The 21,167-nt window shown below is 37.9% G+C and overlaps 1 protein-coding gene across 11 annotated transcripts; it reads right to left on the reverse strand.

Moving 5' to 3' along the window:
- Positions 1-444: 444 nt before the first annotated feature.
- Positions 445-18,015, reverse strand: LOC137113210 (protein mono-ADP-ribosyltransferase PARP6). Of its 11 annotated transcripts, none has more exons than XM_067495253.1 (23): positions 17,731-18,015; positions 16,310-16,462; positions 15,852-15,929; positions 13,717-13,811; positions 13,377-13,437; positions 13,071-13,161; positions 12,845-12,911; positions 12,467-12,616; positions 11,430-11,580; positions 10,925-11,056; positions 10,619-10,714; positions 10,291-10,383; positions 9,957-10,082; positions 9,637-9,702; positions 9,265-9,332; positions 8,886-8,934; positions 8,628-8,740; positions 7,064-7,136; positions 5,355-5,424; positions 4,452-4,531; positions 4,181-4,244; positions 3,679-3,763; positions 445-2,941 (listed from the first exon to the last, which is right to left on the reverse strand). In XM_067495253.1, exons 2-23 carry the CDS (start codon positions 16,310-16,312, stop codon positions 2,839-2,841), a joined length of 1,914 nt encoding a protein of 637 aa, XP_067351354.1. In that variant the 5' UTR covers positions 16,313-16,462; positions 17,731-18,015; the 3' UTR covers positions 445-2,838. The 11 variants fall into 11 exon arrangements, 10 of the variants coding, with proteins under 10 accessions (XP_067351354.1, XP_067351355.1, XP_067351359.1 ...); XM_067495254.1 differs by lacking the exon at positions 17,731-18,015 and adding an exon at positions 17,463-17,682; XM_067495258.1 differs by lacking the exon at positions 15,852-15,929.
- Between the last annotated feature and the right edge of the window lie 3,152 nt (positions 18,016-21,167).

The following is a 21,167-nucleotide window of genomic DNA, read 5'->3' on the forward strand; positions in this document are numbered from 1 at the left end:
ACTGGAGTCATTTTGAAAAAGTATTAACAAGCCTCAACATACAGTAACATATGTGAGTTTATTTGGCTGTACTGGACTAGTTCCTCCAGAGTTAAATCAATTAGATTATATACAATATTATATATAGTATATATATAATGTATATATACCTATATACAGTATGTATATGTGTGTGTATATATATATATATATATATATATATATATATATATATATATATATATATATATATATATATACACACACACACACACACACACACAAATTTTGAAAAAGTATTGAACGATCTATTGATAGAATAGGAGACTTGGGTGGTCTGTGTATGTGTTATGGAGTAATGGTGCCACCTTCTGCCCAAAATCCTGAATAAAGTTACAATAGAAAATTCCACATTTAATGGTCACACTATTTTCGACAGAGACATCAAAGAAATGAGACTGCATGTAAAACTGTGCAAAATCAAGCTTTATTCTCTTTTTCCCTGCATCATCGCCTTTCATATTCACAATAATAACCATCATTGTGGCCAACACCATCTTTGAAAAAAAAACTGCCCACAAGAGACAGACGGCGAGAGAAAAGATTCTGAAAGAGACTCGCAGCTCAAACCTCTCAGCAAAATCAGGCATCGGTTATTAGCACAGTCCTGAAACACAATGAGTCAGCTGTACATGTCCGCTCCCTTCTGGGCAATACATTTCAACAAGGTCTCCAAAGTCCTTATTTACAATTCTGTCTTTCTGTGCTTCGAGGTCCATTCAGTAGTTAAGATTTTCAATTCCAGGAGACACTGAAAGCCCAGCTTGGTAGAGACATAGTTAAGATGTTGAATATTATAAGTCTTGGTGACTTCATAAGTTATCTTTTAGTCCTCTTGTCCTCCGCTACCTCTCTACTCCTGGTCCGAGGACAGTCCATTTCTCCGGTTTAGGCAAATGTTGAATACTTTAAGTGCAATGTCTAGTATAATGTCAAGAAAATACAAATGCACACGTACGTACATACTGATAAATTTGATTAGCTATACAAGGTTGCCATTCTCCACGCTGACACCACAGAGCTGCACATAAATGCACCTCTATGACATCTGGGGTCCATTAGGTGGAGGTGGGAGGGATGTAAGTTCATCTGGACTAAATACTGTCAGTATAATGTAAAACTCTCGATGATTTTCTGTACAGTGGATTTTGTAAGTTGTGAATCCAATGGAAAGTGTAGCTGTAAGATTAATTCTTTAAAGAAAAGTTAATGCCTGCTGGAACAAACTGATGGCACCAAGAACCAGTTTGCTTTTCTTTTCTTTTTCTTTTTTTACTCAGCCAACAGATCATCTCTGTCAACAAACTAACATTGCATAAAGAGTGTTTGTTTCCTGATGTAAATCTTGTAGTTAACTCATTCTCTCATTTCTGAGTTTTTGTTTAAGTGATAGAGTGAGTGAAAAGATAGTCATAATTATTAATTTAATGTCTCTGTAGCTACATTGCAGTTGTTGAGGGGTAAACTTCACAATCTTCCATTAGTCAATCTAACCTCACTGCAACTTCGTCTTCATCTCTTTTGTCTGCATTAAAGAACTTCAACAGAATTAGAATCAAAATCATTTTGAGTTCTCACTATAGTAAATTGATGCAAAAAATAAAATCAAACTAATTCAATGAACAAAAATTCTTCAAAAGCAACAAAAAGCTTCAGAGGAGCAAGGTAATTCTGCTGTAATACAAACCATTTTACATTGTAGGCCGTTAATGTTCCAGGAAATTGTATTAACCGGCCATGTCACATGTTTTTTTTCTGATCGTTTGAAACTTTAGGTTTGTGAGATTTTATATTAATAATATTATTGAATTGTATTTATATATAAGATCCTCAAAGTCAAAATTAACACAGACAAAAAACATTTAAAAAAAACAATTAAAAAGCCAAAAAGCAAAGAACAACAATGGGTAATGGGAGAAATTACAGGTTAAAAGAAGTTTCAGGAGTTTTGAAAGTGCATTATCAATCATCAGTTTTCCTAACAAATTAAAATACAAATAATGAAAAAAACAACACATATTACTGGTGGATTTACATTTGACAATGTTACAATAACCAAAGTGCCGTTAGTGTAACTGAATTCAACCTACACCTTAATTCAGTTCTGGCAGCTTCATCCAGTGGACAAGGACAGAATGAGAAAGCAATGCGTCACCCTCAGATAACTAAGTCACAGTCCTTAATTCATGTCATTAGCCGAAGAATATTAAATAAATGGATTAGAGATAATGCCTTTGCAAACGCAATAAGAGAACAAATGTCTAAGTGCATGTAACCCCATTCTGCCACAGGAGGATCTAATTATCATTTGGAATTTTTATTTTAATTCTAAATATTCACAAAGAGAAATAAAAAGATGATAAAATGATAAGTAGATATAACTTAGTTCAGCAAAAGTGCAACAAGAAAGGAGAAAGGCCAGTCAGTTCAGGGTTTAGAACAATGGTAATGTGAGTGGAGAGTCAAACATTGGTGACTACTCCTTTTTGTCACTAGTGTATTACAGTTCTGTTGTAAATGTCATGAAACATCTTACTGACTTGGACTAGGTTAAACCTAACTGAGGGTTAAACAAACATGTAATGTGTACTGTTCAGACAGAAGGAACAGAGGAGAAATGGGAAATGAGCGAACCAGAACAAACAACTTTTGAAATAACACGCTGAAGAGCTGCCTCAGCCTTCAGTATCAGGCCTGAGGTGAGCTTGCTCAAACATTCGCTCTATCTGTCTGCCTGCCTGCATGTGTGCCTCCGCCAGAGAGAGATGTATGGACCCAAACGTTGCTGGAGAACCCACATTAGCTGGAGTATATCTGGGTCCCGATCACACGCATGATCTCCTTCTGCACCTTAGGCTCCTGGGTGTTGATGTTGGCATCTCCTACTTGGCCATCCTCATACCTACACATATAAATACATTTGCATACAGTATACAGTAGTTACTTATTTACTCCTTGTGTGTACTTTATAATCCTGTAAAAGGTTTTATCACCCTCTTGCTCATCTCCTCAAATTTTTTGTTGTTTACTGAAGTACTATTATTATATCATTTATACATATATTCTTACATCATCGTACAGGATAATATCATTAAAAAAACAAATAACATTTCTGTGGACAAATAGAGTTGTGTGAGTTGCTCTTTTCAATAAAGTAAATTAATTCTAGTTTTTTTAAGGGGAGTATTTGTTTTTATTCTATCCAAATCAACCTTAAAGCTGAAAAACAACCATACGCAGAGCCGCATTCAGAACTGGATTATATTTGGCTGTGATTTAAATTTGATTGCGGGCCATCACAAATATAATTTGCAACTCAGAGGACAGCAGTGGAAATAATAATAGACTTTGCTGTCTGCTGAATATGCGTTTGATCTTGGACTCTTAACCCTGACATCGGCGGTCAGTTTGGATGCCATGTTTTATCAGCTGGGCTCCAAACCCTGTGTAAAACATTTTATTAAAAGGCTGATTTGAGATGAGCCCAGTTTAGCAGTGTGGTATTAATTTAGATCTAATTTAAAATGATGAGCAATGAGGGACTGCGGTGCCATTTACCGTAACTCTTCATTAAATCAGCTTTATCACTTTATAAGTGTGATGAGGAGTTTAGGAGTTAAAAGTTTCGGGAACACTTACACAAAGAAGAAGCGAGTGCAGACGTGGTCGGACACTGGACACACCCAGATGTTACCATGTTTCTGCAGATCTTTAGATGTGATAACTGTAGAAGAGAAAAGCAAGTTTCACAAACAAAGCTTCAGATTTATCTTATTTACAATAGTTTATTAATGTTATATGTAGTAGAAGTGTTGCTGTTGTTTTCTTTATGGTATTATTTACTACTACATACAATTTCACTAAGGCTTATTTGACAAACTTGATTTCTTATGTTTATTTTTTTATAGTTTTCTATTATTATGATGATGTATTTTGATAACAAAGCAAAATTGCACATGAATAGTGTTTTTTAATAGACTTCACCCAGTTATATTTAGCTTTTAATAATCTCACTTTTTTGAATTTTCCTTCTGCCTTTCTTTCAATATTGATAAAAGAGAAACTGTATCCACTAACATGTTCTAAAAATGCCACATATTCCAAGTGATCCCAGCTTTGTTCTTCTCAGCTTTCTTATTACCTTCACACAGAGCAATGCAGTTCAGATTTCGACTCTGAAGAAATCTTGACTGTATTGGACGGCTCTGTTAAAAAAAAAAAAAGTAGACAGCAATAAGTCTTATTTAGCTGCTGGACTGAATACCATGATGTAACTGAGCTGTATACACATTCAAATATCCGTTGCACCGTGCATCCGGTGAGTTCTCTTAATGTTGCCCAACTAACTTGGTGTTGTTTAATTTTAAAAATTCAGCATCTATGTAAGGATTTAAAATGTCCTTTTCCCTCACCTGTGGTATAGTGTTCATGCGATTGTACCGCTGCACCAATTCATCTTTGGTGGGCATGCGGTGCTGTCCTTTCCCCATTCCTGCAAGAACAAGCACACAGACAGCAAGCAACACTCAGTCAGAACCACCTCATTGAGACATTTAGGCAGTGAATTTCCACTAGTGGTCTTGATCTCTTTTTACAGAGAAATGAGTAACCACAATGCCAACCCTTATATGAAGGTTACTGGGCCAAATGCTACAAAATGCTACTGAAAATTATGAATTAAAAAAAAAAACTTTTTAATTAAAAAAGAATCATGAAAAAAGCTGTAGCACCCTTTAGCCCTTAGCTTAGATTCTGTCCATACACAGTTTTTAAAGTTGGTAAATCATGGGTTTATTGGGCCCTATCGCAACCTGCTGACCTCCTGCACACCTAACCAGCACCCCATAGCATAAGACCGCTGTTGTAGGATGAGAAATCAACCCAATTGTTCTGTAAATTTGTATTAGATGGTTGGTGTCAACACAATTTGTGTTTCAACATAATAATACACAAGAAGACTTTAAACATAGTCTAAATTGTCTCACAAATGCCATCCCATTAAAAATAAATTATAAAAAGCCAACAATGTACAAAGTAATACACACACAATCCACTGACTGCCCCATTTGATAGAGTCACAACATAAAGTATGATATGGTAGGAACGTACAAGCTCAGAGGCCCAAAGCCTTGCACCCAAAATGGACACAACATAATGAAGCACAACAGCATTGCATGGAAAGCTCCCATATGTGATAATGAAGATAACCGGGCCATGGCACAAAAAGAGTCATGTCATCCAACACAATGGAAAAAAAGGAGTAGGGGAGGTGGTGGTCGGAGGAGTCTGAAGGAACAAGAAGGAACATTTCCTACCTGAGTATCCAAAAGATATGCTGGAGATGGGGCTCAGATAGATACCCTTTCCATATGCTGCCCCATGCAGCTTGGGTTTGAAAAGAGCAAGGAGGAAGGAAGGGTCACTGAGCAGTTGCAAAGGTCAGCCTCACAGACACACGGATATGTCCACATATACAGTGTAATACCTACCAAACGCACTCTAATTAAGTGACAGGACAGCCTGTATACAGTATGTTATGTTTAGTTGAGTTCACCAGCCTTATGCAACCAGTCAAGAACACTAAATACAAATGCAATCTGAAAACGGTGGACAGCAAAGAGCCAAAGACAGTAGACAGTTTATATTATTCCAATCATCTTAAAAAGTTGCTATAACTTAAGCAGTCAGACCTTTAAACTGGAAATATACTTTCTCATTACAAAATTATTTATCCCATTATGTTCACACCATCATGTATTACGATACATTGTGTAATGTAGTTTTTTATGTATAAAAAACTGGAAAATGAGACCATGTCTGCTGGTTTGAAAAAAGATTGAAGCCTGATAATAAGGATGATTGCGCTCCACACAAAAATGTCCACAATAAGGAAAACACAAGGACCACAGGTGTGAAAGTGTTCACAAGTGACTGTGAAAGCAGAGGAGAAACCAAAGGAAGTACAAAGGGCAACTAGACAGTTTAGTAAGAAAATGGGATGGAGATGGAGGCCAGAAGGTGGCACATGTGGGAGAAAGCTAGAAGGAATAATGGATGAGAGGTTTGGGGTGAAGGCTGGATATGGAGGCAGCCTCAGCCCTCATCCTCCTCCTCCTCTTCCTCCTCCTCCTCTGAAGCACAATGACAGAGAAAAGAAGGGGGGTGTCGGTGCTCAAGGTTGAAAGGAGAAAAAGGAGGCAGATGAGCGCAGAGGCAAGATCAAAGATGGACAGTTCAAAAACTTGGAGAACAAAGAAGGCATAAATGAAAAACATCAGCACAATAGAGCAATCATGGACGATGTGAACGTTTTAAGATCCTTGAGATTTTAGATTTAATCTGCCATAATGTGCAAATGAGACATTTTGCACTCTCAAGCACTCACATCTTGCTTTCTTGTTTTATTGCTTATTTACGCTAACAGATGGATGTAGACCTGAAATAAATATAGGAAGCCAACCATGACTTTTAAATGATATTTATAGTCCTAATTATTTCATTTGAACCTACCATTTACAAATTAGTTTTAAGTACTTTCTTTCATATTTTGTGGCTATTATTTGGCCTTGGTCTGAATACATAATATGTAAGTGCCAGGTACTGACCTTCAACGGAAGCCCTTATTCACCTCGAGGAAGTCTATACTCACTGTCATGGAGCTTGTTTTTGCATCCTTCAGCTTCAGACCTAGACTACTCAGTGCTCTAGGTGGTTAACCCCATCAGGGCACACTGGCAGCCGCCTGATATCACAGCTGACCACACACCACAGTCCCACCCTTGAAAGGATGTGTTGTCTGCTGCTGTTGGCGAAGGAACCAGAAAGAAGCCAACACTGCAGAGGAAAATCTCCCAGTGTGCCCTGCTAGCTAAAATGCCAATTGCAAAGCTGACAAAAGGGAAGCTGGCATCTATTAACTGCAAAAATGAATCAGCCGGACAGCAAGCCTGCTCTGTCCGAGACCAGGTTTACTGTCCGAGAGGAGATATATCGAAAATTCCAGCCAACTGCCAGGGTTACGTACCTGCAGTTTAGTATAAGAGGCATTGACTAGTCCATTTCTCAGAACAGAGTGCCAGTTCTCTATATGGGAACCACTAGAGCAAGTGTAGAGAAAGGGAGAGATAAGAAAGAAAAGATAAAACAAAGTGCTACTTGAACATCAACACTGTGGATCTCAATCTGTAACCACCGACCTCTACACCAGCCTCACCAGCTGTTCAGGGATGTGGTGATCTCGCATTCACTACAGCACTGCATGCCCACAATCTACTAGCATTGTGGTAAGGGTCAGTGTAAGAATAAAACCTTAAATGAAAACAGCTTTCCTTCTCTTTATGAGAGAAAATCACTTGTGTTGAATCCACTGTTTCCAGAGCGCATCAACAGGAATTAACAAATGAACATTTACTTGTATTATTCACTGTATGTAAATGTAAAGAAACTGAAATGTGCAACATTCTTATATCAGCCTTACGGCCTTTCACTTTTTATGACTATTTATATATTTTGTAAACCCTATTATTTATTTAAGACTCTACTACAACAAATTCATGTAAAGAGGTTTAAATGCTATACCACCAACCACACAATAACTGCTTAGCTATTTATTCCCTTTTGTGCAAGAACATTTATTCACAGTGCTCCAAATTTATCTAGTCCAATAAAAAAAGGATTTAATAATAAAGACCAAAGATGACAAGCCATCTTTGCTATCTTTCAGCACAGGATCAATTATTTTAATACATCTCCCAGTGCAGATACCTGGACAGTCTTAAAATAAATGCATCGTCAGATGATGGCATGAGTGCTGTTATTTTTAACTAGTTTTGAAGCATAATAACTTACTTGTTCCCACTGTCTGATAAATAGAGGGGAGTATTTTAAATTTCACTCAAAATAGGTTAAATACTCCATAGATATTTATAGATTCCCTGTTTCAAACAGAATGGACGTGTATTTCTATTTTGTATTTTTCCTCTTTCAATATGAAATAATAGCTGCCAAACTGATTTAGATATTTTGCATATTCTGTTGAGAAATATTAAATTTGTAGTATTAACCAGCACAAAGAGGGACTGTTAGCGCTGCCAATAAGTTAGTTGTACCCTGCAAGTGCCCAGATGGACCATGTGTATCTAAAATATTCAGCAGAGTCCCATCTGCTACAGTACAAATCTCTATCTCACAGACATTGCTGGCTTCATGTGCTGGCTGAGCAAGATGGTTTCTCTGTCCAAGAGAATGGCCACTGCTCTGTGCTGTTGTTTGTTATGGTTCCATAAAAATCTGCTACAATGGCCCCTCCGTCCACAGTATAATGACCAGGTGTTAAACTGAGATGTGTTCATGTGTACTGCTGCGATGCTAAAATATGCATGCATTTTTATAACTATGCTTGATTTGAGATCAATTATTGACATGTAATTTCTTTCATTATATTTGCTCTACAGCCTGAAATTTAATTCTATTTTTTAATTAAAAATTAAATTAGTGATATTATATCAAAGTCTAAAGAACATTAACATCTAAGCGTGGAATAGCTTTAATTGCATGAAAGGCCAATGGAAGGGGCAAAGTGGACTCACTGGAAGGCGAATGTGCTGCCGTATAGTTTCTTGGCAGTGCGAAAACGAGCCTCCTTGGCTGGGGGACTGCTGAGCAGCAGGAACTGGTGGGAGGTGTGCATGAATTTCAGTTGCTATCACAATGAGATCATAAATGACAAGTGAAAGCAAGAGAGAGACAAAGGAAAAAGTAAGCATGGTCCATCAAATTACAAAATACAGCAATAAACAACCAATCCCATAAAGGACAGTTGAGAGAATGTGATTCTGGTTTCCTACCCTACTGAGAGGCAGCTTGACAATATGGGACCTGTTACTGGAAATAATCCTAGAGAAAAAAAAGAAGATGTTCAAACAATAAATAAAGTGTGCGAGTATTTAAAGTACCTTCCATTTTGCTCTCATTCAATTCAAACATTAATCACATTAGGAACCCCAGCTGGTCTTTTTTCACAGTAGACATTTTGACTTATTATAGATGGAATAACACGAGTAAAAAACAATAATATCATGGTGGATCAGTTCCAATCGACTTGGCAGAAACTCATAAGTCGTCAAAGTTAATATGCTCTCCTTTGAGCAGTAGTGCTGTATTGTTTTTCTGATATCAAGATCAAGCAGAACAAATCCATTTTTAGGACGTATTCTGTCAACTCACCACTGTAACAGGGGATGGGCCAAAGGGTCCAGTTTGTCCATCTGTTTCTTGATCTCTAGATATGATCCCTTGAAAAAACAAAGCATGGTTTTATTTCAAAATTCACTGATTTTTTTGTCCCAAAACCGCATAAGCGAAAAACTAGAAAGAAGATTGCAAAAGAGTAACAGACAGGATAATCAGCTGTAACTGTCAGTTTGGTAGAAGATCCCACCTATTCATGCAGCTAAAAGCAAACACTAAACTATTCAAACTATTCAATCCTAGGACTGGACAAAGAGCAAAGGTGTTCTACAAACTAAAATACCATTAGGACATTATATCTTAAGCATATACAATACATTCAGACAACATTCCACTTCCTCCTTGTACCTGGGTCATTTCTCGGATGGACATGACGCTGTCCAATGCTTTCTGCAGTCTTTCATAATTCTTCTTCTGTGTTCATGGGTTGGGCCAAACATCCATTGTACGCAATGAAAGAGGGAACAACAAACGGGTATCTAAAATCACTTGTAAATGTTTGCTAAAATACGTAAAATAAGTGTTATCAAAATCTCATATAACTACTATTTGTTTTATACATTAAATGAATATTCAATTTTGACATTCATAAATAGATAAATATGAAATTCAAATATTTGTTTAGTTCACAATTTGGGGATTCTGATTCCATCTGCGTGGATGCTGACCTTTGGGTTGAAGGCTAGAGTCTTGGGGTCATTGGGGTCAACGACTGATGGGTAGGGCTCAAAGATGATGCTTTTACGGGGAGACTCAAGAGCAGCTCGACACATAGCCACCAGTAGGTCGACCACCTGGGGAGAGATAAGCCTATTTTATTGATTTATTGACTCCGTGTATTATGACCGCCTCCATTCTGATAACATTATGGTGTCTCTCAGGTGTCTGACACTTTGTTTTGTCTGTGTAAAAATATTTTAAATCTAAAATGCAAAGAAAGTGTTTTGGTAAATAAGAATAAATTATATGAGAAAAAAAAATTATCTGTTGTGTTATTATCACCTCTGCTCCAGTGGCCACTTCCTCTGCAGCTCCGGACATCACACCCAGAGTGTAAAAGGAGAAAACACACAGCTCCCTGGTGCACACAGCAGGCTTTGTAAACACACACACACACAAACACAGAGAAATTATGACATTACACTGATTTGAATGAGTACTATATGCCTACAGAAACACAAGTAAACCCACCCACACGTGGTGACACACACTCTTTTGTTAACAGGATCCTAATATTAAGAGAATAATAAAAAGGGAACACATCACATGCAGCATATTCACTTTATCTTAACTAATGTGGATTGGTTTATCAAACTACACTGTCTGTTACCTTCAGCATGGATCCATTCTGAAAGACATGCTGTTCATCGCAGACCACGCAGTACTCGTTGAGTGTGGGGATCCTCTGCTCTGAGTACTTCATTATCTGTTAGGAGGAAAACACAATGGTTTTCCCAGTTATCAAGCACAGCCATATAAGGAAATAGAGACTAGCTTGGCTGACAAATTATCTCAAAACAGCCATTTTGCACTGCTATTGCTGGGTCCTTGCACAATAATGCAATGTGGAGCCCTGACCTGTGGTGTATAAGTGCCTTGTTACAGCAAGTGAACTCTCATCTTCTTGAGGTCTAACCTGAACTAGGAAGCCGTACTCCAGGGTAGGGATGTTCTTGCAGTGCCCGCCCGCCTGGGATGAAAAAAACAATTCAATCAGCTGCCTCGTGGTAATCTGCGCTGGGGCCCTGGCCGCTGGGACAGCCACAGTCTGATGAGTCAAGTGAAGACAAAGCATTATGGGAAACAGAGCATCAGCCATGTTACGGTAGACGTGGGGAAAGGCTCAGGTGGGAACAGTGCAGGTAACGAGTGACTGAGAGGAGGGTAAGAGTGGATAGCAATGGATCAAGACAAAAAACAACAGACGGTGCTTTAAAAAGTGCATTTATCTTTCCCCAAAAGTAGCAGGATCGTGGATGACTTTAAACCCGCTCAATGATAAGCTTAAATATCAGAACGGTCATGAATAAATTAAGAATTAAAATGTTTGTAGCTTCAGTGTGGACACAACCTGACAGTGAGACACAGAACACACAATGGATCTATGCTGTAGCTGCTGATGTGTCCTGCCTGGCACTGACCTGGCTGTTTGGTGGATAACTGAATAGCTCCCCTTTAGGGTTCTTCATGGTACAAGAGATAGAGCGGTTCATCAAGCGGGTCACTCTTAGCTCAGGTACACTCAGCTTCCCTTTTAAAACTGTGTCTTGGATCAGAGGAAAACTTGGAGACCTGACAAAGAGCAGGACAGAAAACATAAGCCTCATTTAATGAACCATTTTCCTACGACAAAGAAATGCTATTGTAGTTATAGTTTGTAGCATCTTTGAAATCATGTATAGTAAGATTACAATGCTGTAAAACTTTTTGTGCCTGGATAATTTGTGTGTTGAACACAAAAACACACTCTCTGCTCTAGTCACTTACACTACTCTAACAGTATCATACTAGCTCTGACACCTGGAAGGTATTTAGACAGTGGCTCAAGTCACTAACTTTTAAAATCCAAAAACCAGTATTTGCTTCCAGTAATCCCTTTTAGGACATTATCCAGGTACCCACTCAACATGAAACTCCTGTCATGTTGTAAAGATGTCAAGACAGCCTAGTAGTTAGTGAAGCTGACCTCCATCGAGTGGGTCAGACTTCAATCCCTGTTCACCCATAACTGTCAAAGCATCCGGAAGTAAGACAGACCCTTGGGAAAGTGATCTGTCACATTTTGAATGCTGTGTCAAAGCTGCTGTTTTCATTCTGTTTCTTTTCATTATTCATCTTTTAAATAGATTTCAAATAATAGGCTATTTTTGGTCTAATATGATAAATACAAAAAAAAACTGCATAATAATTTCCATCAATGCTTATCTATATTGTTAGGTTATAGGTTAAAAAAATCAAGCTTTAATAGTGACAATTTGCCATTTTAGCTGCAAGAAAGCTAAAGCCAAATTTTAACCTTGTTGGGAATAAACATAAAATATTATAGTCCCTGAGTGATATCGTCAACTAAACCTTGCATCACAATCACGTTTGCCAGAGCCTAAAATGCTGCACACTCTAACCATTATAAAAACCAAATAGGGTTGTCATGCCCTGGAAGAGTGAGAGAGAGACCTACTTGGGTATGGGGGAGAAGATGCTAAGCCCAGCACGGAACTTCTTGATGGTTCCTCCGGCTTTGAACCAGCTGTGCCTCTTCTCCTGCTGGGCCTTGAGGAACTCATTACTGAGGTGCTTCCACTGCTGTGATGTGAACGTGTTCAGGATCCTGCCATGAATGAAAATGTCAGTTAGGCTGGAAGAGATGTTTATGAATCTATCAGAGGTTGAAATGTATTTAAATCGGCTTCCTTGGGTTATTGGTTTACATTATTGTGTGTGAGTAATTTAAAAGATTGCAAGGATTAAATATTATGAATAAATGTTCACGCGTATTTAGTAAGAAGTAGTAGTATCCACAATTTCAATATTAAACACTGTTGATAAATGGTCTCACTTTTTGAGCTGCAGGCCCAGGCTGAAGCCTTCTTTATTGGAGGGCTGGAACACTTCTACTGAAGGCTCTATTGTAAGATGATAACATTATTACACAGTACAGAAATACACACACACTCTCCCTCTTGCGTACCACATACTGTACTCACGTCACACACTCAGTGAGTTGCACAAGTACCTAAAGTCCCTCCTAGAAAACCAACATCCACTCTGAAATCTTTACTCACCAGGTCCATCGAGGTACTGAGAAAGAGAAAAACGCAGTCTCAGAATAATGGGCTCTGTTCTGATGACTTTCCAAGCTGTCGCAACCTCCTCCTGAGTCACACACACACACACACAAACACATGCACACACACATACACACACACATACAGAGTTAGCATCCTAATTAGGGCCATTTCTCATTACATAAATAAATTATGAGCACCCATTGCATTATACATGATGTTACTTTGCAAAATGTCAACATTAGAATAGTAATGGGCAAAGACAGAGGAGGCGTGAGCAGATGGAGAAAATTGCTGACTCACATCTAAGAAACTGATGTTAATATGAAGATCGATGTCCACGTCATCAATGGTCCCATACTCCCTGTTGAGAGACAGAACAGCAGGTTGGGTTAATTTATCGTGCATAATGGGATGCATTGCAATCTAACCCATTTGATTATCATTTGAGGAAGAAAATGAAAGCGTTGCTTTGTTCCTGTTCCAGACAGTGCAGTCTCTTTCAATCATGTGTGCATATACTCTGTTGCCAATTAAAAACTGCTAGCACAAGGAATCTTACTTCAACGTATTATATTTGTTTAAAACATTTTTCACAAGTCTCAAACTGGGGTGCGTGTGTGCCTGTGTGTCTGTGCTGTACCTGACAGAGACGGCACTATCAGTGTAGATGTCTTTTACTGCCTCAATGTCAGCATCCAATTGAGGGTGCCGATACAGGTCAGCAGCACAGCTCCCCTGTAATAAGCAGTACATTAACACTGGTCACAACTACAGCACAAAGCTCTCCCCTGAACATTTTTTGTCGAATGTACCCCGACAACTCTGTGTGATGGATAGTCTATATTTATAGCATTTTATAGCATTTATACTACCTCTACTACTTAGAATGGCAGAAGCTGATCATCATCATTAGGGTTGTAAGTGAATTTAAAATACTTATCTACAGCTTTTAACTATGTCAGCCATGTATCCATAGCTTACTATTTTAACCATTACTTACTTACTATTTTGAGGGGCCACCAATTTTTGACTTGCTTCCTATGTGTCAGTTTGGGAAGTACACGCAGGAATAGCATTTAATTTCAGTCATCTGTCTGCTGTTGATTTTTCATTGCAATACCACCAGTGGCCAGTAGAAAACATTTTTTGTTCCCCTCTCATTCATAACACATTCGTAACACACAATTCGATGTAGATATGTACATTGCTTATAAAAACACTTTTTCGTGTTTTTACATTTGAGCTACTTGATCCTTCCATGCACATCCTGCTTCCGCAGAAATGACCCCTATAGTAAAATTAGCCCTATTGCAAAACAGTGGTGTTGAAAAAGGCATTAAATACAAGCACTTCAGTTGTTATGAGCTATTTTTTCTTCAAATGTATGATTGTATCTTAGTGTTCTGTTGTCCTGTCTGTAGGCCAGTAAACAACATCAAAGGTCAGGTTCCTATGGTATTTGCACATCATAGCTGTTAACAGAATTTTCCCTAATAATAAATGACTTCAGTGTAGCAGGTAATTTATTTCAATTAGTCAGTGTTTCAATTAATGTTTGCCAAAACAATTGGATAGCTACATAGTTTAAACAGCTATATCACTGTAATTACAAAACAAGTCATTAATTTTTCTGTATTGTTTCCATTCTGACATTTAATATTGTCTGTGGGTACCTCAGCACATTTGGTATCAACTTTCAAAAAGATTTTATTTGGAGGGGGGGGGGTCTAAACTTGAAGTCAGACACTCAGCTCCTCAGCTCTGAGTGTGTAGAGCAGATCCTCTACTTTCATCCTTATCTTCACTACGCTGCTTTCATGTTCTCTGACTGCATAGAAATGAGCTTTACGTTCCCGACTGGATTTACATTTCAATCACGGGACTTTGGAAGATAATGGTAAAAAAAGGATGACTATTCATCAGATTCAGATCTTATATGGAACTGAAGCATTGGGCTTTTGGGGAATGAGATGATATGGTAAATGGCAGCCACAGAAATTAATTTGATAGTGTTGCTTGTCATTAATTGTAAAAAAAAAGTACAGATATACCTATTTTCTCTAGAATCTCTATTCTACTTTATGGCTGCTACTGTCACTTTGCAAAAATTCAAATTTAAGACCAAGCCAATAACCTTGACACGTCTTACATTTTAACAAGACATCCCGATTCAAAATCATTTTTATGTTTGGCATTAGGATAGAAATGTCAGTCAGCACAGTCCATCTGTTCTGGAATACCAGAGCAAAATATCCAATATATGTATTGACCAAATTGCCATGACATTTGGTCTGAATGTTCATAATCCCCAAAAGCCTCATTCCAAATGGTTTCATTGACCCCTGACCTATTGCCTGGTGGTGTCAATATTGAAAACTAAAGGCTGATTTGCAGGGGTTATGTGTATGGTTTTTAAATATTAATTATGTTCTTGGTAACACTACTTTAATGCCACTATTTTTCATAAATGTCATCCTATCACTCATAATCAAATTTCTGTGGGGGCCTATTTTTATGCCTACATAATATCGCTGAAGAACTTTTAAATCAGCAAACTACATACAATTAGTAATTCTAAAACAGTTTGATGTGTGAGAAGAATACCTGATTTTTAGACACTAGTTTAAGGGTATGCTGTAACTTTATTGAAATTGTGGCATTGTTTGGTACTGTTTTGAAGGTAAAAAGAGGATAAAATCAGAACTGAAAACTGAAAACAAACACCAGATTCTACATAGAAATTTTGCAAAGATAACAGCCTCTGAAGCCTGGTACCTGAATGCCATACAGGAACTGTTCTGACTCGTTCTCCCCATCCGACTCCTCGTCTGTCCAACACTGGCCTTTGATGTCCTGTGGGCCCACACATTGTGAAAAGGCCATTATAATAGAGCGGAAAGAAAACGCTACCTCCTTCTATCATCCTTTCATCTCACATGCTTTCTAACATCTCCCTATTTAGCCTACCATTCAAGGGCTTCACACAGCTTTATTTAGCTTCTCAAAGGGACAGATGAAGGGGTATGATTTATTTCCAAAAGACAGGATATTAACTGAATTCACCCTTAAAAGAATAATCCACTGACAATTAAAAATATCGTTTTACTTATATAATACACGTAAAGTAGAATAACCTAGTACAATATTTTAATATCAATGGAATAGTAGCATGCATGGATGACTCAGCTTTATCATATATAGTGATTATATCAAGAGGATCTTAGCTGTCTTACCATTGTATCTGCTGTTCATAGGGCTCTCTCAGACAGGTTTAAGCCTTTGAACACTGCCAACCATTGCAGCCAGTTTCCAGGTGGAAACAACAAGAACGACGTAGAGCTTTGAGTGACTACTCCTCTCGCCTGCACTCTTCAGAGGTGCACAACCTTGGAGAAAACAAAATGAAGAATCAGTTTAGGTAAAAAAAATATCAAACAAAGAGGCCATCTCCAGTGATGCCATGCTTTGCAAATCGTGCCCTCCTCCTCTTTTCTTTAAATCGTCTGCACTTCACCTTGCCATGTATCCTAGCAACAGCCATCTCTGCCTCTTTTCAGAGTGGCATTAATCACTGTAGTGCGAATGTGTGGGAGATATGTGCTGTACGCTCAGTACCCAGGATGTCTCCATTTCTTTGTTTTGTTTTTGGTCTGATTATTAGTTTTTTAGTAACTTCAAATAATATGAAATCACCAAGGTTGCCACAGCAAAAACATCATATCAGCTGATGTCACTATATTGTAACACAGCTGGTTTTCAGTTACATGGCAAATACATAGAAGGAAATGCCACAGAATTTCTTGGGTTATGATCAGTAATGCCTACCTACAAAGGGCTAACTACAGCTATCATTAGAAGATCATTCAAATACGGATTATGATAACCACAAATACAAAATGCTAAGGTAAAAACACTACTGACATGACACAGAAAGATGGAGCACACTCCGGATTTCATGAATGCCAATTACTTTTGTGTCGGACATGTAAACAATGAGCATGGTTTCCATTTAACAACACTTGAGACTGCAGATGCAGAGGACCTTATTTCAGCATAGATTATCAGAATACCAATTGCATTCTTTTAGTGCAACGTCAAAACAAAATATTCCAGATTTAGTCCAGCTAGACTGAGACATGAGACATGCGCAACCATGACTGAATGGCAACATAGTTTGGCACTACATGACAGAATGCCAAACAAAACATCGTGCATGAAGGCATCTGTGCTACAATTAGGTCAATAAAATGAAAAGAACCCAAATAATATAGTCTTCATGTCAATTACACTTAAATAGGACTGAAATGTCTCATCTTATTGTTTTGCTCCTGTCTGCACCACTAGACCTCTACTGCATTCAATAAAACATGGTTCCCCCATCATTACCATGTCTTTCAATTCAGCTACTTCCATCTTCTCGATATGCCTGCTGCCATGCCATGTCCCCATCCGTGCTAGCTTCTACTCCCTGTCATTCCTATAGCCTCTGTCGCCTTACATACCAATAGACAACCCCCCCTCCTTCGATGCAATCTACACTATCTCCGTTCCCATTTATCCGTCTGACAACTATTTTAAACAAACACAGATGCAGCCAGGCGGATATTCCCCTCCCCCCACACTCTGCACCCCAGCCCGATCTATCCACACTTACCTCCACAGAGGATGGAGACTTGGATGCTGTCCTTGCCTCAGCTGCTCCCCCTCTTAAAGGGCACACCTGCCTGTCTCTTTCATTGGCTGAAAAAATAGATGACAGTAAAACCATGAAAATAAGATGCTGGAGGAACCAGATTCACTGTTCCCCAATTCCACAGCCTGTCTTCCGATGCCTATAGTGTGTTTGCAAGCAAACCAGCTAGTGTGTGCGAGTCTGGGTGTTTATCTATTGCAGATCTCTGCTCCTACTGCTGTCTTATATTTTGCCTGACAACACTAAAGGGTCTGAGCATGCTCAGTGTGACCAGGCAACCCAGTCATGTGACCTGCAGCTGACTGCACTGCTGCTGAGAAATAAGAGAAAAAAGGGCTTTGCACATGTATATATGCATCTGCCTGTGTGCGTATGTGTGTGTATGTGTGTGTGAGTTATTGCATAAATCAATCAGTAATGTGCTATCATGCTTTTCAGGCAACTTCTGGTTGATTTTAAGTGCTTTCATGTATTGTCTAAAATGATAAGAAAAATAATAATAAATGGCACAACTACAACCCCAATTCCAAAGAAGTTGGAACGTTGTGTAAAACGTGATAAATGAAGCTGTAGTGAACTCTTAAATTAAGTGAAGGTACTAAAAAGTATAACCCTATGAAAAACTATGAGATAACATCAAATACTGCTCCCCACAGTTTTCCATTAGAGTCCATAACCTTTTGTCTGCTTTAACGTACAAATCTGAAGATTTCCTGTATCCATCTGCACATCTTTATATTCAAGAGGCTCTGCCTCTCTGAAATGTTCCTTTTTATAGTCATGTTACTGACCTGCTGCCAGTTAAACTAATTGGTTGTCAAATGCTCCTCCATTTGTTTTTGATTTGCGGCAATTACTTTTCCAGCCTTTTGTTGCCCCTGTTCCAACGTTTCTGAGATGTGTTGCTGCTATCAAATTCAAGATGAGCTAATATTTTCTATTAAATGGTAAAATTTCTCAGTTTCAACATCTGATATGTTGTTTATGTTCTATTATGAATAAAATATGGGTTGAGGAGAATTGCAAATCATTGTATTCTGTTTTTATTTAGATTTTACACATTGTTCCAACTTCTTTGGATATGGGGTATATTTTGTGCTACTTTTTTGCTTTACATTGCATTAATAACTGCATTATTCTTAAGAATTGTAAATAATAAAATGTCAATGATTTTATATTTCAGTAGAATCTTTAAAATCTAATATAGCATAACAAAAAACCACCTGCTGTCTATATGCTGTGTCATTGTGTGCATGTGTGAGACAATAGTCATACGTCTTTGAGCTAATCAGTCTTTACCCTTATTATCTCAAGGTTTCTATTTAAGAACTGACCTCAAGAATGGCCAGATTAATGAACAGGTGTTGGGCTAACTGCTCAGTGCTGTAGTCAGAACAGTATAAAAACTGCAAAATAATTAGGAATACAACATCTCATGGAAAGAAAAACAAAGACTTTTGGTCAAAGAAGAACACACTCCACTCACTCTACTTCAAAGTGAGTGGAGTGTGTGATTACTTCACAACCAGTCAAAATGTCAATTGCCATAAATGTGTCTTTTTCATTTTAATAAATATATGTCAAAGTATTGACATTTTAACACCCCATTTTGGAATACAGCTCTTTAAATATTTTCTCAGAAGGACTTCGATTATAACTGATGCTTTCTGTTATTTATAATTCACTCTAACCACTGTTATGTCCTTTGGATTTTGTGTGATTCTTTACTTATAATATAATCATTGTGTAAACTTGTGTTATTTTGTTTCTCGCGTATGTCCATAAGGAAGTTTTGTTTGTGTCACAGATTATTTGATTGCTTTTATTCATATATTTTTGTAGCAGTAATTGTACTTGCAGGGTTATACACTCAGAAGCCTTATGGCCTCTTACGTGCTCATCTATGAGATTTATTTGAGGATATTCTCACAGTGTCTTATTGTACCTCGTGGCCAAGGGGTTAGCAGCTATTAATGCTAACTGACAGGAGGACTTGCCAGTGGACAGTGAGATCAGCAGATTGGTTCCTCATCTGGATGTCAATTGGCCTCAGGTACCAGGGTAGAGCGGATGCAGACAGAGGCTGCAAGCAGCCTGTGAAACTGCAACATGGGCAGTGGAGGCAGCAGTGCTAAGACCATCAAAGCTGTAAGCAGGTGAGAGCAAAATGGGACATGGACTTGGTAAAGAATACTTATAGTAGGGCACAGGTTGTTGAGAAAGCTGTGTATTGGTATAAAGTAGTGGCGTATTAGCACTTTGATGAGTGTCAGACCAATCTGCAGAGTTTAAATGTTGACTGTCAAATCAGATTTGAATGTTACAATGTTTGAGATATCTGCCATCTCTCTGGGAGAGCTGTTAACAAAACAACACAGAAGTAACCATCTATGTGAACCTTCCCAACAGAGGCTTCCAGTGTTTGTGCTGGACAACCAAACATTATACTGTATAGTCTTGTTCTGCTGTGAATAAAATCATAGCTGATTGGCACACTGACAGAATTATACTAACCATTTTTAGAATGTACCAAAACGACAAAATATTGTATAGCAGTACCTGCAAAAACTTATTAATTTTAAATCAAATAGAATCGAGTTAATAATTATGTTTTCAAGTATTCAGAATGAGTAGTATTAAAAATACTTGTATAGACTTTCAAACAGTAGATGTACTTATTTTTGATATGAATGGTTTGCTATAGGTAATGTGTAACTGAATAACCAATGACTATCTATAATTAATATTTGTGTAAATATTTCTTTTTAATAATCAGCATCTGAACAGTTGAAAAGCAACTCAAGTTGTTATATCATTGTTTTAACACCAGGTGGCGAATTTCCCCCAGACACTGTAGAGCCAGTTGATTCATCAATTATACATCCATGAAGAGGCTATGGGCTACTTTTGCCTTTGAGGCGGTAAAAAGTAGTTTAATGTCATTTTTGGAAATGAAATAATTAAATGAACATACTAGCATATTTGACCGTTTAATGATGCAACACGTTTGATGTTTCTATAAATCATTTCAGAAGCACATCCGCACATTAAAGCGTCTAGAAACGTAATGACAATCTGACGTGATACTCGTCTTAATCTTATCTTGGGTTATTAATTGCAATAAACACTGACATGACATTTTAACTAAAAGACTGCGTTTTGACAGGAAACCACAGCAGTCACATGTAGGACTCCATGCTCTACTGATGCATTCACGCGTCCTGATTGGTTATCTAACTTTACCCAGCACTTCCACTGTGTTTCTGCGTGTTCTTCCGCGTCGCTTTGAGATTTTTACCATACTTTCCATAAAAGTAATACACAAAAATAAAACGCTAAGGTCAATGATAAGTTATGGTTCTTACTAAGGGATCTGGTTATTGGAAATGTCTTAAAGG

This window comes from Channa argus, chromosome 2 (assembly GCF_033026475.1).
Source record: "Channa argus isolate prfri chromosome 2, Channa argus male v1.0, whole genome shotgun sequence".
Taxonomy (NCBI): Eukaryota; Metazoa; Chordata; class Actinopteri; order Anabantiformes; family Channidae; genus Channa; species Channa argus.

Bases quoted from the DNA above. Each gene is read 5' to 3' on its own strand.
- LOC137113210 (XM_067495251.1), bottom strand. From the start codon at position 15,959: ATGGCCTTTTCACAATGTGTGGGCCCACAGGACATCAAAGGCCAGTGT. The intron at 4,532-5,354 runs GTAGGAAATGTT...TTGTTCTTGCAG, and splicing joins CATATCTTTTGGATACTCAG to GAATGGGGAAAGGACAGCAC. The intron at 4,245-4,451 runs GTGAGGGAAAAG...TTTTTTTAACAG, and splicing joins GCATGAACACTATACCACAG to AGCCGTCCAATACAGTCAAG.